This window comes from Vulpes lagopus, chromosome 21 (assembly GCF_018345385.1).
Source record: "Vulpes lagopus strain Blue_001 chromosome 21, ASM1834538v1, whole genome shotgun sequence".
NCBI lineage: Eukaryota > Metazoa > Chordata > Mammalia > Carnivora > Canidae > Vulpes > Vulpes lagopus.
Genome location: NC_054844.1, coordinates 24,616,203 through 24,633,721, shown reverse-complemented (window position 1 = coordinate 24,633,721; position 17,519 = coordinate 24,616,203). Strand labels below are relative to the sequence as shown.

The 17,519-nt window shown below is 36.0% G+C and overlaps 1 protein-coding gene across 5 annotated transcripts in view; it reads left to right on the top strand.

The window, feature by feature from the left end:
- Positions 1–17,519, top strand: part of ITPR2 (inositol 1,4,5-trisphosphate receptor type 2) — a 471,510-nt gene that overhangs the window by 242,859 nt on the left and 211,132 nt on the right. For all 5 annotated transcript variants that reach the window (XM_041735326.1, XM_041735324.1, XM_041735322.1 and 2 more), the window contains 3 exons: positions 5,567–5,757; positions 10,741–10,883; positions 16,254–16,362. In XM_041735326.1, the coding sequence (XP_041591260.1) occupies positions 5,567–5,757; positions 10,741–10,883; positions 16,254–16,362 (443 nt within the window). The remainder of the gene's footprint in view (positions 1–5,566; positions 5,758–10,740; positions 10,884–16,253; positions 16,363–17,519) is intronic.

Below are 17,519 nucleotides of genomic sequence, written 5' to 3'. Positions count from 1 at the left end.
TTACACCTTCCTTGTGCACCAACTGTTCTGGTTCCTGTGGGCCTGTCCCGTAGGGCTTGACAACCAAGCAGGTGTTCTAATTACTGCTGAATCTTGCTGTTGCCTTTCCCCCTACCTGTCAGTTTATCTATCTAAGCATTTTTTTCCATGGCACCTATCACTGCAATATGTGTGTTCTCAGAGATTTTGTTCTGGCAGATACCATCAGTGACTTTGTCTAATTAAAAAATTTCACATAATGTGCAATATTTAATGAATAATGATTAGAAATAGACTTCGATTACATCTGAAAATCACTACAAAGACTAGTCATATCCAGAGAATCTTCAGGATTTATAAGCTTAATTAGTAGCTTAGCCGAATCATCAAAATACCTGTGAATAAAGATAGCTCATTTTAGGGAACTAGCTATCTCTAGGCAGAGCTCCACAAAAGATAAATGCATTAATAACAGCCCATCCTTTCTACTATTAGTTTCTAGAAGAACTCCATATACTTACTCTGTGACAAAACATCCTTAGCAAGATAGTATCCCAATTGTATTCTAATTTAGAGGAGAAATAAGAACATTTCTTTTTTACATTTTAAACTTTAATGGGACTCTTTCCATTAAAGCACACAGTTGAAGTTAATGTTACAGGCCAGAAGAATGACTGCTGTAGTAAATTCATTAGTTCTTTCTTAATGAGAGAGGGGGGACAGGGAATAGCCAGGAATTCCCAAAATACATTCTAGTTCACATTTCAATATACTGTACTATTTGTACCAGAATTTTCCTAATTTAATAAAAGCAAGCTAAGTTTGGGTTATATTTTTGTTTGCATTTGAAAAATATTCTAGTTATTGTTTTGTAAGTGACATCATGAATTCTTTTTCTAGTCACAATTTTCTTTTCTGCTTTAATTTTTAAATAATATATGGAAAGCTAATTAGCATTGTCAGTTTTGCTTTTGAATTAATATTTATAATATTTTGACAGTGCAGAGAATATATTTCAAGCCATACTTTTAAAGGGATTAATATTTTTATAATTGCCTGAAAAATTTTCATCGTTATTTCCATGGCTTACTTATTTTAACTCAAATTCTCTTTTCCCCAATTGCATAGTTAATTTTCTTTTATTACTTAGAAATTGTGATTTAGCTCTTGGCTAGAGCTTACCTTAGGCAGGAGAAAGTAAAGAGCTTTTCTTTTATTCAGTTAAATTGTAATGCACAATTTGTGCTAGGACTAGGACAGTAGACTAGAAAATACCCAATTAACGTAGTACAATTTGGGGAAAGCAAACAAACAAATGAAAAACCCTTTTGACAAAGTTTGGGATAGCTAATTCTCCTGAGCCTCGTCTGTCCATGCTGTTGGCCATAGTGGAGTAGTGGCAACAACATTTGGGGTGGGTGTGTTTCTCCTGAGATCACTAATTAGAAGCTTGCACTGCTGAGAACAGCAGAGGTGCTGCCATTGGACTGCCTCTCCACTGGTGTCATTAGAAAAATATTCATTGAGTACTTTGCGTAAGTTCTATTGATAGCAACAACGCTTGCTTGATGGTCAGTTGTATCTCATGTACCTGATTCCTAAAGGGGAGATAAATCCCAGTTCCCTCCTCTATATTTTAAATGTTGGTGTAAACTTCATTATAATATATTTTGATGAACATTGAAGTTTATAAATTTTTGTTTCTTCTTTGCTTAGAAAATAACATATAACAGCATTGTCTTCTGTTTAACTTTCGTTCAGAGCAAGCCCAGCTTATGTGTGAAGCAGCCAGAAAGGGATGAAAGTCTCGCCAGGATTTGATCGTGGTGCAGGATTGAGTATTTATAAAAATATGTGCAGCTTGGCAGTGCTCAGGCCGTCTGTCCTTCAGATGGAACAGGAGTGCCGTTGCTCTGCTGTGTGTAATGGACATAAATGGAGACAACGTATGCTTTGGAAAAGGGACATTTACAATGACTATGGGAAACCATTCACTAGGGAAATCTGGTCGGTGGTGCAGTTGATTCTTTAGGGTTACCTTAGAGCAATATTTATTATTTCCTTAAATTTCAGCTAGAGCTCTTATTTAAATTGGTACCTTCTTGTGTTGGTAGCTAAAATTCCCTGTTTTCAAAGAAGTTTTAAAGTATCTTTCAACTTCAGAGAATTTTCACCAGTAGAACTAGTACTGCCTACTGTTGTTGTGGTTTCCTTTTATTATATGAAGCAAGAACATTCTCTCTTTCTTTTCGTTTCATTTGTTAAAAAAAGTCTTCCAGAGACTATCGTGATTTCTATATCATATCCTTATATTTCTGTCTCTTGATTTAATAGCTGTAAATAATATCTATATCTCCATGCTGAAAGATAAGGAATATAACATTGTCTTCATTTTGACCTCTTCTCTCCCACTCTGTGTTCTAATTACTGCTTAGATGATTGGTTTTATGTTGTTATGATTTCTGAAATTTGTATTCTATTTGGAAATACAATGAAATCTTTTATAGGATGTTACAATTTAAAAATCTCAGTGATCAGAGCTTACAATACTCTGATACATAAATATTTTCTTCACTCTATAGCAATTAGAGACAAAGATGTTGTGTGATGATATTGAGACTTTACCAACTGGGAGAAAATTTCCTAACCATTAGTATCTAATGGATCTTCCTTCACTTGTGTCTTGCTTTTTCTTCTTCAGGTTCATACTCAGTTGCCATGATTTCTTGTATTCACTTTGACATTTTCTTGGATTCCTTTCTCCCTTTTGTTGAGTGATTTTCATGGTGGGTTTAGAGAAAAAATTCTGAGACTCACATGTTCTGACATGTTTTTAATTCAGATATCACTTTTGATTTTCAATTTAGATGGATATAAACTCCTAGTTTCAAAATTTGTTGCCCATTAGCTCCTAAAAATATTATTCTCTTGTTTCTAGCATACAATACTGATGGTGAGAAGTTTGGTGTTGCCAATCTCTTTTCTATAGAAATCCTCTTTTTTCTCTGGAAGTTCCTGCATTTTCTCTTGGCTGTTGGCATTTAAATTAGTTTTGTCGGGCAACCATAACAGATTTCCAGAAGTAGGTGGCTTACAATAATAGAAATTTCACAATTTTGGAGGCTAGAAGTCTGAAATCGAGGTGTCAGTGGCGACATACTGAGACCTCATGCGTTTTTCTTCAATTCCATTGTTTGCTGCCAGTCCTTGGCATTCCTTGCCTTGAAGCTCCATAAATCCTATCTCTCCCTTGATCTTCACATGGCATTCTTCTCCCTGTGTGTCTGTTTCTGTTACCTCTTTCTTATAAGAACACCAGTTGAATTGGAAGAGGGCCCACCCTAATTTAGTATGACCTTGTCTTAACTTGAATACATTTACTAAGACCCTATTTCCAAATAAGGTCACATTCACAGGCACCTATGATTTAGACTTGAACATATATATTTGGGTAGCACAATCAACCCATAATAGCAGTGTCAGTTTTTACCAGAATATGGTCAATATGCTTATTTAATCCTGTCAAACACACAGTGTGCCCTTTCAGTTTGAAGACATGCATCTTTCTTCAGATCAAGCAATTGTCATTTATTATTTTCTTAATAATTTCTTCCCTTCTATTGTCTCTGATATTTCTTCCTGAAACTTATATATTTTAGATATGTGACTTCCTGAATGACTCTTTCTATTTCATATTCTCTGTTTTGATCTTTTATGCTTTATGTTCTAGAAGATTCTCTGACTTTCCCAGATTATCAACTTGGTCTTTATTCTTATCCTTTTCTTTTTCAGCCATTTTGAAATGTTTATTTGTGTGATTATATTTTAATTTCCAAGATTTCTATTGCTGATTTTCTAGTAGTATATACTCACATTTTCTGAAGACAATAATCAGAATTATTTAAATATTTTTCGTTCTTCCCTGAATCCTTTCTGTTTTCACTGGACCAGTTGTTTTTAATGCTCTTAGTTTTCTCTATGATTCTTGGTGGTGTGATCTTGGTTATAAAGGCCTGTGCTGACTGTATGGGATCCACTGCAGTTTTGAGGGTCTGTTTCTCTGCTAGCATTCTTGTATAAATAACACATCTGACCCAGAGTTTTGGGTAAGGGGCTGAGAAATGATATGCAGGCTTTCCTTTGGGGTGTGTGTGTGTGTGCGCCTGTGTGAAGCAGAAAAACAGCTGAGAATACTAACAAGTGGTAAAGTAGGAGAGCTTTGCTCAGGAGTTAGAGTCTTGTACATTTTCTCTTTTCACTGGAGCTGCCTCTTCTCTCTCCCTTATTCTACTCCTTATTTGATGAAGATCTTTGGAGTTACTTCAAGCTTCTCTGTCAAGTCCTGACACCTTCATTTGGCATTATCTCCAGGCAGGAATTTCATTTTCATGAGAGGACGTTTCTGTAGTTCCCTAACTTTATCCTCTAGATAAAAACTGCTGTTGCTAACTGCTCTGTTTACGCTAGTCAGAGGGAGGAGGACCTTAACTTCCCCAGCGATGTACATGCTGGTCTTTAAAGAGTTGCCCAGATAACTCCCCTATTATCACTCTTGGTGTTGGTTGACTCTGTTCCGAGGAAGACCTGTTACCACTCTTATCTCTTGTAGAGCAGTGTATGATCCTCGTCCTTCTCTCATGGACTCATCCTAACTTCATTCTTCTTACAAAAATGTTTTAACATTTCTGTTTTTCTTATGGGAGGCATTCTCATTTTTCCAGTACTGTGATAGAAGTCTGATGAAATAAAACCTAAGGAATATAAAAAATCTGCAATTGAAGAGGGCACACATTGTTCATATGAGTCCTTCTTTCCCAGATTCACTGAAATGTCTATTTTATAGCTGTTTTACTACCTGAGATTTTGTGTGTGCACACATGTGTGTGCATGCATGCATGCACATCAATTATACTAATGAATAGACTGGCAGGATTTTATCATGTGTTTTCTGTCTGCGTTCTTATTTTCCTTGGCAGCTGGGAAAATACACGTTTGCATGGTTGTTTTATACTGTTTTTCTATATTGATGCTGTGTGAAGTGCATTTCAAACATTAATCATCAAGAAATCAAATAAGGTCTTGAATGTTTAATGAGCTCACTTTAATAATTGGCCATAAGAATTGAAATGCTTTCAAATTAAAGGCTTTTGTAGTTACAGAAAATGATTTAATGACAGAGCTTAAAGATTTGATTTTTCCCCTTTTTTTCTAGTTTTATTGAGATATAATTGACATAAAAGATCATATTCTTCTAGGGTGCACAACATAATAACTTAGTATATTCATATGTAGCAAAATGATTGCCACAATAAATTTAATTAATGCCCATCACCTCACATAGTTAGAATTTTTTCTTGTGATGAGAACTTATAATACTTATTCTCTTAGACAATTTCAAATATATGATACAGTTTTAACTATAGTCATCATACTGTTAATTATATCACAGAACTTATATTTTTTCTATTTGTTCTATGTTTATAAAATTATTTCAGTAATGTGTAAGAAGCTGTAGTCAAATTAAAAGAGAAAAATACTTTTTAAGAGAAAAATATTTTAATTCTTTCTTTCTTTCTTTTTTTTTTAGCAAAGAATCGTGGGATTGCCATTCCAGTGGATTTGGACAGTCAAGTTAATACTCTTTTCCTGAAGAGCCATTCCAATATGGTGCAGAGAGCAGCCATGGGTTGGAGACTATCAGCTCGCTCTGGACCACGATTTAAGGAAGCTCTTGGAGGGCCTGCTTGGGATTACAGAAATATTATTGAAAAGTTACAGGTACAATAAGAGCATGCAATGGCTTACCATTTTCTAAGTTATAATTTTTAATATATGTAGTAATGCAAGTAGAATATGGTTAAAAATATCAAGTTCTATTTGGGGACTAGGCTTTACCTTACAATTCCCTACCAATATTACCCTTTTTAAAAGCATGGCTTCCATGTAAAATTTGTTATTTTTAGTTCTGTGTAAAAATAATGATATATTATTTAATATGTTTGATAGCATAGTAATGGGATTTATTTATTTATTTGTTTGTAATGGGTTTTAATATCAAAATGATAATAATAAAAATGGAAAAACAAGTTACCATAAACTCTCATGTAATAAATTAAATATTCATAACTTGCTTCGGTTTATCTCTTAGTATTCTCTTTGAGTGTTTTGGTGAAAGTGGTGTAAACACCTTTAGTCTCACAATATTTGCACAGTATCCCAATCCTGTGTTTGGCCTGGATTCTGGGCCATGGAGTAAAGAGAGACATTGTATTCATCTGCTCAGGCTGCCGTCACAATACCATAGACAGGGTGGTTTAACCAATAGAAATTTATTTTATCACAGTTCTGGAGTTAGAAGCCCAAGATCAAGGTGGTAGCAGGTTTGTTTTCTTGTGAAGTCCCTTTCCTTGGCTTGCAGGTGGCTGCTTGGTCACTGTGTCCTCATATGGTCCTTCCTCTGTGCACATACATGTCTGTATTGTTATTCCCTCTTCTTATAGGGACACCAGTCATAATGGATTAGAGCTGCCCATATGAATTCATTCTACCTTAATTACCTCTTTAAAGGCCCTATCTACAATTATAGTCCCATTCTGAAGTACTTCAACATATGAGTTTTGTTATGGAGACACAATTCAACCCATCAGAGAAATCTTCCCACCCACGTAATTGTAGACAATTTCATGGAGTAAATTAGGGTATGGTTTGAGGAAATTGTTTGGCTTGGAGAATAGTCAAGACATGAACTGGAATAAATATTGCAAGAGGTCACATGTAGAAAAATTGGTGGAGGTTCAGAATTTTAATAGCTTAGTGTTATATGTGATTAAAAAGACAAGTTAGACTCAGTATGAAAAACTTGAAGGCTATAGGTCATTAAAATTTTGGATGAAAATGTCATTATAAATTATTAAACAGTTATTGGTGTGCAGGAAAGAATTATCAGGAAGAGACTAGAAGAGGGAAGAGTAGTTAAGAATCACTAAGTATCTGGGGTGCCTCAGTGGCTCAGTCAGTTAAGCACCTCACTCCTGATTTTGGCTCAGGTCATGATCTCAGGGTCGTAAGATTGAGCCCCATATTGGGCCCTGCATTGAATGTGGAGCCTGCTTAAGATTCTCTGTTGCTTTCTCCCTCTCACCTCCCCACCTTTTCTCTCTCTCTAAAAAAAAAAGGAAAAAGGAAAAAAAAAAAAAAGAATCACTAAATGTCTCAGCCAGGTGGCGGTATGAATGAATAGAAGAAACAGGTTACAACAGACCTGCCTAGGGTGGAGATACGAGAGGGAATGAGAGGTGTTTAAGAGAAACTGATGATTGGAGACTAGGTGCTATTATTAAGGCGTTTTATTGTGGGAGAGAAGGAGAGAATACAGTAGAAGGAAGTTGGCCATGGTCATTGATAATATGCTGAATCACATTATAGGCTATTAAATTTATTGAAAGTTAAGTCTATATTTGGAGATATTCGTTGGAGCAGGGACAGCGGATAGTGTCACTAAAAGGGAGAATATAGTGATAAGAAAAACAAAGAACATCTTGTAAGAGGTCAGGAGTGACAGAATGGCTAAATAAGAGAGACAAAAGGCAGAGTCAGAAAGAAGAGGAGTCAAGTTTAGGAGAGCAAAAAGAATAGAACATTTTAGAGGAGAGACGGATAGGAATGTTAGCCAGTATAGAAAGGGCATGCCTTGGTACACATCCTTTGGTACACTAATTGGCATTAATTCAGTAAATACGTATTTGGTTAAAACTCAATATCAGCCACTGTGTGCTAGAGATGGAGCTGTGATCTGTGTGTTCCCATGGGGCACACATTCTCACCCATTATGGATGAATGATATAATGTTAGATAATTAAAATTGCTATGAATAAAATAAAGCACAGTAACAACATGGTGAAGAAATACTGGGAGAAGGATCTTACAGTAAGGAATTCTTCTCTGTTGAGGTGACATTTGAGCTGAGAACTAAATGAGGAAGAGGAATAATCTGTTCAAAGATTTGAGAACAGAGATTTTTATTGGGAGGGAATAATAAATGCAAAGGTACTTAGGCAGGAATGAAGTCAGTGGATTTGAGGAGCCAAAAGAAGCCCACTGGGGTAGAAGTTCAGTGAGCAAAGGAGGAAAGGATTATGAAATTAGGGGCCAAACCATGTAGAGACTTGCACAATAAGGCATTTGGATTTTATTCTAAGTGAGATGGCAAATCATTGTAGATTTTCAGTAGAGGATAAGATTGACATGATTTACTTTTTAAAAGGTCACTGGATTTTGAGTGATGCATGGATTATATGGTCCACACATAGAAGCAGTGACTCTCTTGTATTAATTCAGGCAAAAGACGATGGCAGCTTGGCTTAAGGAGATAGAGATAAGAATCAAGAGAAGTAGATGAATTTTAGATAGATTTGGTTGCAGGGCCAACAGGACTTGGTAGATGGGTGGATGAGTTGTGGGGTATTGGAGAAAAAGAATAGAGGATATGATATGATTGAATTATCTCTAAGATAGGGAAGAATAGGAGAATTATATTTAGGAATTCTGTGTGTGGGATTTTTAAGTTTGAGTTGCCTATTTAGATATACACGTGAACATGTCAAACAGGCATGTTCTAGATTTTTGAAGCTAGAGTGGTTTGGAAAGATGTCTATGCAGGAAATATAAAGTGGAATGTTCTAGCATATAAATGATATTAAAACCATGGACTTGGATGAGATTTCTCATAAGAAAGGATCAGGAACTACTGGGAGTTGGTGAAGAAATGGTCAGGACATAGGTGGAAAATAGAGAAAGTGTGATGTCACAGAAGCCAAGAGCAAAACGGTTTTGACACCATAGAAACAGGTGTGTAAAATCCTTAGCAGTGATTGGGTAAGATGAGCACAGCAAAGTAACCACTGGATTTGTTAATAGGGAGATGATTGCAACTAACTGGTACTCAACAGTAATGATTACATTTATTAAGGAATAATATGTGGCCGGTATGTGTTAGAGGCTATTCTGTGTACTTCTCTTTAATCCTCACAGCAAACTCATGTGATTGTGAGGATCATTATCCTGACTTTTCACATGGAGAACTAACAAGTTAGAGAGATTACATAATTGCCCTATGATCAAAATAAAAACTGAAGACAGAATTCACACCATAGGAGCCTGAACACAATTTGTTTAGTAAATGAAATGAAGAGAGGTAAACTGAAAGATAGGCATATTTTAGCAGCATTTTATTAAATATGACCACATTTGATAAACATATTCTTTCACCACATTATATAATATCTAGTTTCCAACTTGTGTTATTGCCTTCCCAGTAGTTTCTTTTAGCTGTCATCAGAAATTTCTCAGAAAGCTTATTAGAATAGTTGAAGTAGAAATGATCACTTTTGTTAAAAAGGGAAGAAAGAGTAAACAAGAGTTAACTCCTGAAATCTAGCCATAAGAGATCAAGAGAGACATTACCCTATCTATAGGATGTTCTACCTGAAAGTAACAATAAGTGATTGGCAATCAGTTTTCTGCTGACCAAAATATATCACAGGTATGGCTGAATAAAATATTGCTTTATGTGAGAAGGTTTTTTTTTTGTCTTTTAACATAGTTATTTTAAAAACAAAAAAAGGATGCTTTAGTCATTACATTAAAGAATGCTCAGTAAATTGTCTTTGCCCACAGATCGTTTTGGAAACATGTCAGTGAGAATACTTTCAGCTATAATTAACACAATTTTAACTATAAGTGGCTTAAACAATAAAAAACATATCATTGCACATAGCAAGGAATCTGCAGTTGGGGCTCTTTTCACATTGGTTAATAGCTCAACAGGTCAGGACCCTAACATTGTTGGTCTGTTGGCCTTCAGCTTAAGGCTGGTTTCCAAAAGTCAAATGAGGGCTGCTTTACATTTTGGGTTCATATTCTTAAGCTGTCCTTAGAGCCGTAGGTAGTTTCAAAAGAGTTCACCCCTGCCTCCCCTAACCCACACCACTGCCTGCTCAGCTGGCATCACCCTGTGTCCTGTTAGCTAGGACTGTGCCACATAATCATGTCTAGACTAATCACTGGCAGGGAAACTAGAATGACCATGACTGGCTTAAACTAATCAACCATGACCCTAAGCTGAGGAGGCTCATTCTCCCAGAGGATGTTACTGCCTAATTGGGAAACAACATGGGGATCCTATCAGCAAGGAGAAGGATGAAGAAAGGCTGTTGGGTAGGTGACCAATAATGTCTATCAAAAAGATGTAATTTGAAACAGTATTAAATGTCATTGAACCTTTGTGAAGTGCTAATACTGCTTCAAAGAATATATCAAGGAATTTCCCCATTGGAAGATATGGTTCGTTCCAGATGACCAGAAATACATATGGGATCTTTTTTTAAAGCTGTTCCTCAAGCATACCCCAATTTATTCTAATTTGCTAAATACCCATCATGTCTCCATTAAAATCCTGGATACTATAGGGCTTGTAGTAGTGACTTCACTGACTTTTCAACCTTGTATATATATCCTTAGAAATAATATTCCTATCCACCTGTCTCTTATCTTATAAATGAAAAAGGTGACCCAAGCAGTATCCATACAGAAAACCAGCTAACACACGTAAGGCACAGACACTTGATGCCATGGGAAGGGAGGGTATAGCTCTGAAATTCCCATGTCTTATATCTGGTTAGTATTCTTAGGCTTGTCATAATCTTCAAATGATGAGATCTGCCTTGGGTCTTCATGTGGGTTCTCTTGTGCTTTATTCCTTAGGATGTAGTGGCCTCCTTGGAGCAACAGTTCAGCCCGATGATGCAGGCTGAATTCTCAGTGTTGGTTGATGTGTTGTACAGCCCAGAGCTACTGTTCCCTGAGGGGAGTGATGCAAGAATAAGATGTGGAGCTTTCATGTCCAAGTAAGTGGGTATAATCTGAGATTCTACTAGAGTTACAAAACCAAGATGGCCTTTAACACATTTCTGCTTTTTAACTCTGCTGGTACATGATGACAATCCACAGAATATGTGAAAGATCTAACATCCATGTTAAAATATACTTCTAAAATTTTTGATTTGATTCAGTTGAAATTTTATTTTGAGAGGGCCATGTTATATTTTACTAAAATTTACTGAAAATAAAATGTCGTTATTGGGCATGGAATAGCACATGAAATAATATTTTGATTCTAATTCATCTCTATTCCTTTCTAATTCCACTCACACTATGTGATGTGACCTTCAAAATGATTCCTGTTTAAAGTCACTTCTTTTCATTAATAGAGAGGAAGGAAGGGGAACTAGCATTTATTGAGGGCTTGCACAAACACTCTGAGAGATTGAAAGTTCAGGCTCATTTTAGCAGCAGGAAGGCTGAGGCATGTTTCAGGTGAAGCGCTGTGGCATCTCCGCCCAGCCCTCTGCCATGCCACTTTGACCATCTTCATCTGCAGCCTTCGCATCTACTTCTTTCACCATTTTTGTGGTATTGTCAGATCTAGTATAACTGATGTGTTTATCCCAGAATGTTTCCATTTTAGTGGTAAAAGAGCAATTCTCAAGGAAGACCTGCAAGTTGTGAGAGAAACTGTAATTAGCTCCAGAAAAAGAGACATATCTGAATGTTGAGGGCACTCTGAGTGATTCGCTCAAGATGGCCAGTCAGAGGTACTTGTCTTCTTGGATGGAGAGTCGGAGAAGGCTGCCAACCCCTTTGACCATATCCATCACAGCTAATTCCTGCATGGCTGAGGATATTGCAACACCCACCCCCCAAATCAACTCTGATGTGGGAGGCAAAGATGGAAGGACTAGGGGACACAAGAAGTGTGTTCCTTCCTTTTACCGGTTAAAGCTGGGATTTGGGGAGAGAACAAGAAATGGGGTGAGAACTGACAGTAGGAATCATGTTGAAGAATAGGCAGGGTTTCTGTATTATGACCAGAATTGTGGATGCTTAGTTCTAGACCCACTATATCTTATGGGGTCGAGGAAGAATGTGTTTGGACACTTGCCAGTCTTCTAATAAGAATTTTTAGTGAAGAGATCCAGAGTATCTGCAAAACTGATGATCATGGAAACCATTAGAAAAAAAATAAGTAGAACTATTCACTAGTAATTCAGTATGAAAATAGGGCCTTTGAGAAATATTCTTTACCTTTTGTGGATGTATATCAATGCATAGAATGTGAATTAAAAACTGTGTAGTAAATGAGAATTGCAACCTCAGGAAATTAATATGATACTATGGATATATCCCAGAGACTTGATAGTCTAGGACAGGGGCTGGCAAACCCTGGGCTTCAGGGTAAATTGGACGTTTTGATCATTTTTTGCAAATAAAGTTTTATTGAAATACAGCTACACATTTTCATTCATATATTGTGTGTGGCTACTATTAGCGGTGTCACCTAGTTGTCACAGAGGTTATTGGGGGAGCCCACAAGACCTAAAATGTTTACTCTTTGGCTCCTTTAGGGAAAAAAAGTTTGCTGACTCAGTGTCAAGAATTAGGCTGTCAATACAGTTGTTACTAGTTACATGTAGCTATTTAAATTAAAATTTAAATTAATAAAAATAAAATCTTCATTTCCTCAGTTATATTTGCCACATTTTAAGTGCTTAATTGCCAAATGTGGCTAATGATCAACAAATTTGATAGCACAGATAGAGAACATTTCAATCATTGCAAAAAAAGTTATATTGGATGACACCGGTCTAGTTAAAGATGTAGGTCTATGAAAAGATATAAAGTAACTCAAAATACCAAGAAAATATTGTTCTGTGCTGAACATGTGCTAAAAGCAAATTTGTTGCAATACCAGGTAACTAAAAGGAGAAGAAATGGAGCAATATAATAGTGGGAACATATTGCAGATTACACTCAGATGGGGAAAAAAAAAAGATGTCACATACTTTAGTGGTTAGAGAAGAGATTTTTGTGCTATTATGATTGTAGTATGGCCAGCAGCTCAGGAATGTCTGTTTTCTGCTCTAGTGCCTATCCTGCTCCTTCCTTAACTCTGGGAAGAACCAAGGGTTTTATTTGCAAGAATATCTAATAAAATGAGAATCCAACTTTATTAATAGCTATGCAAGGGGCCTTGTATTACTGTGCAGAGCTCTCTGGTAAAGCTTAGCTGGAGAATAGAGCTTAGGTCCAGAGGCCTTATTGGGCCTCTGACTTCCTGAAATGAATTTAATTTTTGGAACTTGTTGACTCAGATGGGTCTGCTGGAGAATGTGAGGGATAGATCCCAGGAAAGATCCCAAATTCACATATCTACTTTGTCACATAAGTTGAGAGAGAAGAAAATAAAGAGAGAATAAGTCAATGTGGGTGTTAACCTGTAAGGCATCTGGTTACAATCTATTCAAATTAGCACTTACTCCTCCCTTATGAAGGATAATCCCAGAGTTTATCAAACTGTGGGATGTGATTCATTTATGGGTTTAAAGATTAATTTAGGGAGGAGAGACAGCCATTAATTTAAAAAATGAACTGAGAAATAAAAATAAAATAAACATAAAAATCAGAGTACATCTCATACAGTAACTTTTGTGTTAGTTTAATACACTACACACATGTATTTATATGGTAAGTTGTTTTGTGCAACTTATTTTTTACTTAGATCATAGAAAACATATTAGAAGGCCACAGATTTTACTCAACTGGGATATCATGTAAGGGATGAATACTTTTTATAATACCCTAGCAAATAGTATTCACCATCATGCTTGATATTTTCACATGGTTAGTGAATGAAGTATTTATCTAAAGAAAAGTTAAAGAAAATTAAAATAGCCTGAGGGGGGAAAATCAAAGGAAATTTATGAAGCTCATGAAAACTATGTTCATGCCTTAAAGGACTGTCATGCAAGAGAAAGGACCAATAGCAGAAGTTTCAGGAAAGCAGGTGCTTTCCTTACAAGGAGAACTCTATAACAGTTATTCTTCAGGCTGAACCTGACCACGTGGATATAGAACACCTTGCCCGGAGTTCACATGTCTGAAAGGAAATCACTGTTCCTTCACTTTATGCTACTCTTTCAGCATGACATGGGTATCACTTAAAAGTATCACTATCTATTTACTCACCCTGTCCATAAATTTCAAGTGTCTTCATCTTCTCTTCCTCCTCCTCTTCTGCTTCTGACTTGTCATTACTTGCCAAGTCCTGGCTATTTTATTTCTATATGGCTTCCTGGATGATTACTCCCATCACATGGCGCTGTTCATCCCTTGCCTTGTTCTTACTCTTCTGGGTCATCTTTCACATGTAGGCAGGGTCATTTGGGTCCTTTAAAATAGAAGTCCTCTGTGTTCAATAGACCAAATTCCAGACTCTTTAGTGTAATATTCCCAGTTCCTCCTTTTCAGATTGCATCTCTCTCTCCCTTTTTTTTTTTTTAAAGATTTTATTTATCCAATCATGAGAGAAGCAGAGAGAGAGGCAGAGACATAGGCAGAGGGAGAAGCAGGCTCCCAGCACGGATCCTGATGTGGGACTCGATCCCAGGACCTCGGGATCATGACCTGAGCCAAAGGCAGACACTCAACCACAGAGCTACCCAGGCACCCAGATTGCATTTCTTATAACTCTGTTCTTTCATTCTTCATGTGCCAGCTTGTTAACTGGCAATCAGAGTACTTAGCATTTCCTGGACAGGAAGGTCAGCTTTCTGCCTCTGCCCTTTGTTCATATTGTTCCCTTTGGAAGGATGCCTTCTCTCTCCACCTTTCCCTGCCAGGTGAAATCTTCATCATTAAAAGTTATCTCTTCACTGAAACCTCTGATCAACCCTAGAAAGTTTCTACAGCAGAATGTAGTAGATTATGGCATTTGCCTTTACCTATGTTGTACTTATCATATCATGTAAGAGGTGTCTGTGTGGGGACTCTCTTCACAGTAACTCTGAGGCTTAAGAGATTAGTAAATGGATCATGTCACCCCAGAATGGTGCTTCACACCCTTGGCTTTTTGGTAAGATGGACATAGTTCTATTTCCAGATCCCACCACTTAATGATTGTGTAACTACAGGCAAGTTGCTTTATCTCTCTGGACCTCTGTTTTCTCATGAGCTCAATAGTAGAACCTGTAGCATTGGCTTGTTGTGAGGATGAATTGAGAGAATCCATGGGAAGTCCTAGTACTTCACCTTGACACCTGATATGCACTGACTAGTCATTATCTAGTGAAAGCTTACTTTTCCTCAGGGTTATGTCCCATAGTACTCCCATTATGTCATTGAAATGGGACCATTCCATTGTGTTCGACATCATTCTGTTTTTCTAGGAAGACACGTCTCACAGGGTTATTGTGAGAACCAGCTTTTTCAGAGTTATATATGATAAGCTATGCATTCTGATTATAAACATTTTACTTAATTTTGAGTTCTTTAGGATGGTATATAGCTACGATCCTCACACTTTTCTCCTGGCAAAACACCAGTGCAAAGAGTACCACTATAAAATCAGAATTTTTGCCCAAAGTATAGTAAAAATAGTATGTGGACAGACTGTCTTGATATTACTTTGTTGTTGTTGGGGTTTTTCGCCCTTAATCACATAACTGCTTGTTTCTACCAAGCCCTAGTAGGGAAAAATAGCACATTATTATTAATTTTTAATTTTTTTAAAGATTTTATTTATTTATTCATGGGAATACACAGAGAGGAGAGAGAGAGAGAGAGGCAGAGACACAGGCAGAGGGAGAAGCAGGCTCCATGCAGGGAGCCTGACGTGGGGACTCCATCCTGGGTCTCCAGGATCACACCCTGGGCTGCAGGCGGCGCTAAACCACTGAGCCACCAGGGCTGCCCAGCACATTATTATTAAAACTGGAAAGCAGCCCATTATCTAAGGTTGCAATGTTGTATACCGCTACTTAGCCTATGTAATTAAGGTAATATAGCCTATAGAAAATAATATAGTATAGTACAATATAATATGCTGCAAATATTCATATTTCTCTTCTAGTAAATTTGTTTTAGTTATATGATGGGATTGAAGATAATTAGTGTCTCATTGTCTTTTAGTGTATTGTGTCCCATTAAAAGTATGCTACTTGAACAAATTTTAAAACAATGAGATATACTGCCTATAAAGCAAAGGATAGTTTATATTAAAAGTCTGTGAGCTGAAGTGTAATTTTAAAAGTTTTGAAAATATCATGTTTACTTAATATTTTCAAATAATAGCCTGACTTTTTTCCCTCTAGTATATGATGTTAGTATATAGCCTGAAGACAAAGCACTGTTGTATTTAAGATTTAATATTCTGCTTTAAGGTTGATTAATCATACAAAGAAACTAATGGAGAAAGAAGAAAAGCTGTGCATTAAAATTCTTCAGACTTTACGAGAAATGCTAGAGAAGAAAGACAGCTTTGTGGAAGAGGTATTTTTTTAAAATTTTAGTATTTGAAAATAAAGTAGAGTTTCTAGTATACTGTAACCAATGAATTACATAGGCTATGAGATGATTGCTTGTATTACATATTGATGGCATGTGTACTTAGATGAATTAGATAATTTCAGTTTGTATGGTATTCATCTTTCATGTCTGCTTTGAATTGAGAAAAAACTAAGATTGAAATGGCCCAAGTATTTGGCTCATTTGTTTTATGATATTTTATCTTGAATATGTATATTTTTCTCATAGAGACCAAATGACCTTTTCTACAATGAACAACTGAGATTCATTATTAAAATTCTTTATAAAGTTCTCTGCATATTGAAATGGTCTATGTGTTTGGGCATATGTGATCTTTTATTGTAAATATGTGTCCACTTCATTTTCTATAGTGTTGTGCCAGGTAATATAAAATAATACTATTGTTTTGTAAGTGGAATAGTAAGTTTCTATTCTTACCTATATAAATTTAGTACTGCACAAATGATTTTCAGGGAATATAACTTATAGATAATAATTGTCATTCTGTTATTAAAAATGACAGCTCAGGTGCTCATTAAGAAATAGCTAGCAGCATGTTTAATACCCAAGGTGATACACTTAAATATAAAATATAAATCTAGTGAGGTGGGTTTTTTGTTTTTTTTTCTTTTTTCTTTTTTTTTAGCTAGCTACTTATCCTTTTATGTTAGATATCAAACAAAATTTGTATCATGTTCCTTAATAACTTTTGGTCTGATTCTGTAAATACTAATCATCTGATATGTTTAAAATTGGAAGAATTTTATTAATTTATGTATATGCTATCTAATTCTAAAAAGATCGCAGTGGTAGGTTTTATTTTTAAATTTAATCTTATAGAAAGAAATGCAATGGAATCTTGGATATTAATAGAAGGGGCATAACTTCAAAATACTTCATTTGAATCAGACGCTTGCTTTATAATCAAAATGACTTTTGCTTTGCATTAGTTCTCTTCATCATTTGAACTATGTTTGGGAAGCAAATTACAGAAATAAAAGTGGTCACTGCGATTTTGGCAAATGTTTCTATGACATAGGACTCAAGAAAAATGCTTATAAATCTGAGTTTTTGGTATGCTTGTAAAAATGGTAAATTTCAGACTTTTTTATTGTCTTTCT